Below are 2,867 nucleotides of genomic sequence, written 5' to 3'. Positions count from 1 at the left end.
GTCGCTGGCTTCTCCCGCGGGAGGCTTCATTGGGGTTTTGTAACGGTGTGTTTTCCCCTGGCTGGTGGCTCTGCCCGGCCCCAGGTGACCTGTTTTATTTTTATTATTATTACTGTTGTTGCCGTTCCCCGCCCCTCCGGGCCGGGCGGGTAGGGTGGGTCTCAGCGGACCTGGCAGCTCCGCAGCCAGAAGTTGGCGAGGGGCGTGAGGGGAGACGAGCCCGAACTTGGGTCCCCTCAAACTTCCCTCCCGCCCGAGAAAGGCGCCCTCCGCGCCCGCTGCCGCCTGGCCGCTCCGCTCCGCTCCCCTCCGCTCCTCTCCTTGCAGATGTCGGGGGTGCTGGTCATCGCTGCCTGGTGCTTCCTGCAAGTGGAGAGCCGGCATCCTGAAATCATCACGAGTAACAGCAACCATGGCAATTTCCTGGACAACGACAAATGGCTGAGCACCGTTTCGCAGTATGATAAAGACAAGTACTGGAACAAATTCCGGGATGTAAGTACTTCTTCGTTTACCGCGTACTTCTTGTTTGTTCCCTTTGGCCGTAGCATCCTTTCGGTGGGTGGCTGCTGGCTTTCAGAAGATGTGGGTGGAAGAGAGATGCAGCTTGGGCAACCGGTTGCTGCTTGTAGGATATTCAGAGCCGTTCGGAAGCTGGACAGACAGTCCTGGCATTCCCGATTACCCCCTCGGTCGGGGCAGCTTGGGCTCGATGGCAGTCTCGCTGAAAGCATACGGTCTTCAATTTTCCTTCGGGGAGGAACTTTGAGCGAAGTTTCTGTGCCTGCTGCTTAAGAAGCTAGTTAACTGTAAAATGATGAAATGCTGTGTGTGTAAGAAGGGAATATTTACCAGTTCAAGCCACAAGGTGGTAAACAGTGAAGCTTTTCTTGCCTGCAGATTTGGTGGAAAACATTTTATTGTCAATTCTGCTCATGGAGATCTTTGACGCTGGTATAGGGTTGGAGGAAGCAATGCTTTGACTCTTTTTTTTTTATTTATTTCAGTCTGGAAAATAGGGGTAGCTTCAAGATGTGTTATGACATGTATCTGTACAAAACAAATCGCTTTCTTAAAATTAATCCTTGAATTCCCCTAGTTTGAATGCAATTGTGTGTATTAAGTCAATGACTGGAGAAAGGGAAATGCAGCATTTATGGTAAATGTAATATTTACGGAGCTCCTTTTGCTTCTGTTGTCTCTACGCTGAAAAGGCTTTCTTGGAGTACACACAGAAAACCCCGCTTCAGTCTGCCCAAGGCTGGAAAAGGGAAACATTGCTGTTAATGTTGATCATGAGCACATTGAGGTTAAGCGTTCTTTATTGCATGGGATTTGTGCACTGTGGCTGCAGTGTGACTCTAGGAGAGGGAAGAGTAGAGCTGGCTAGCAGTTCTGCTAGTACTATCCTGTAAGAATTTGTTTGTTTGTTTAGGAAGCTCTGGTGTTTTATAATATATTAACAAGTTAAACTTCGATGCTATGCGTTTGTCTCTGTGGTCTTAACACTGCATCTTACTTTGCAAAGAGGAATTCAAAGTATTACCGTTAAATGTGACCTGTCTCTACCTAGCTTATTCTCTACGTTTTCCTGTAGTTGCGGTCATCTCTGTGTCTGAGAAACCGTGCTGCTCTGAATCTCAATATAACGAAGTATGGCCTTAACAATGGTGTCAACAGATATGTCAGAATGTACATTTGCGTGCAGTCACTGTGATGACATCCACCTACTGGGACTGTTGAAGTTCTTGTATAATAGGTGTCTGGAAAAGCCTATGCTTGTACAGTAACTGCTATTTTATTAAAGGGATTCTACAGTTAATATGGATTCATAGATTTTTACCAGGCTCCAAGGGAATCATTGTTAATATCTGGTTTGTCTCCTGGGTAATAGGTTAAGGATTTCACTTGTTATTTTCTATATCCAACTCAATGTGAGAATTCGGCAGCATTTGAAAATGGTAAATTGAATGAAGGACTGACAAATTAACCCGAAAACACTTTTAACTAGGGACAGATTTATAGCAAGGGACATCTTTCAACAGTCTCCTTCCAAATTAAGGCCTTGTATTAATCACACTTCTTGCGCTTAAAGTTTTTATTTAATTTTTTTTTTCTTCTTTTTTTTAAGCCCTGGAGTCCTTGCAACTTCTGGTCCCCAATCTCACAAGTGCAGTTGTCAGAGAAGTTATTCCTCTTCCTGTGGAAGATGTTCGTGAAGATTACCTCTTTCATGTTTTAAGGTTTCACAACTGAAAATGCTTCTTTAGACTTTCTGAAAATGCTAACAAAAACCATAAAGACTCAAAACTCTTTTCTATAGGAAGAATCATTTTATGGAAAAATACCCTCTTAACCAGTCCTCTGCCAAGCAAAAGCAAATAGTATAAAGTTCTTGCAAAGTTTAGGTATCTTTCTACCTAGCTGTCTTAATGGTTCTATTTAATTACTTCATAACTAGCATGTTACGAATGCATATGATTATCCACGAAACCTTTTATGGGGCAAATTAACAGAGACTACTAATCATCTCCTACTAAGCTTTTTCCAAAAAGACAATATAAAAAGCTTGCGTATGTAATTAAGCTCTTAACTTGTCTTCAACCAAAGTGATCTAGTGCATCATAATCTTCTGTGAGAGGTTCCGCGTCCACAGATGAAGACATGCATAGGTAGAGTTGCTGCCAACGCAGTAGGTATAGTAGAGACAGCACGCTTCTTGCATGCAGAGATGTCCTTAGAAGAAATCTGGTCCTTGCTTCATGGCTGTGTTGTCAGGGATAGATTGTTAAAACATTTGTTAAAAGACTGCCTGGTGAGATGCAGCGTAACAGTATTAACTGCTATGTATGGGGTAGACTAGCATT

General features: G+C 43.5%; 1 protein-coding gene across 1 annotated transcript in view; it reads left to right on the top strand.

Annotated features, from left to right (window-relative positions):
• The first annotated feature begins 327 nt into the window (after nt 1–327).
• Nucleotides 328–2,867, top strand: part of SPOCK1 (sparc/osteonectin, cwcv and kazal-like domains proteoglycan (testican) 1) — a 329,740-nt gene continuing 327,200 nt past the window's right edge. The window contains exon 1 of the mRNA XM_009322695.1: nt 328–495. Within this exon, the coding sequence (XP_009320970.1) occupies nt 328–495 (168 nt within the window). The remainder of the gene's footprint in view (nt 496–2,867) is intronic.

Source organism: Pygoscelis adeliae, unplaced genomic scaffold, assembly GCF_000699105.1.
Source record: "Pygoscelis adeliae isolate BGI_AS28 unplaced genomic scaffold, ASM69910v1 Scaffold34, whole genome shotgun sequence".
NCBI classification, from domain to species: Eukaryota; Metazoa; Chordata; class Aves; order Sphenisciformes; family Spheniscidae; genus Pygoscelis; species Pygoscelis adeliae.
The sequence above is the reverse complement of the archived record's forward strand: the minus strand, read 5'-3'. Positions and strand labels throughout refer to the sequence as shown.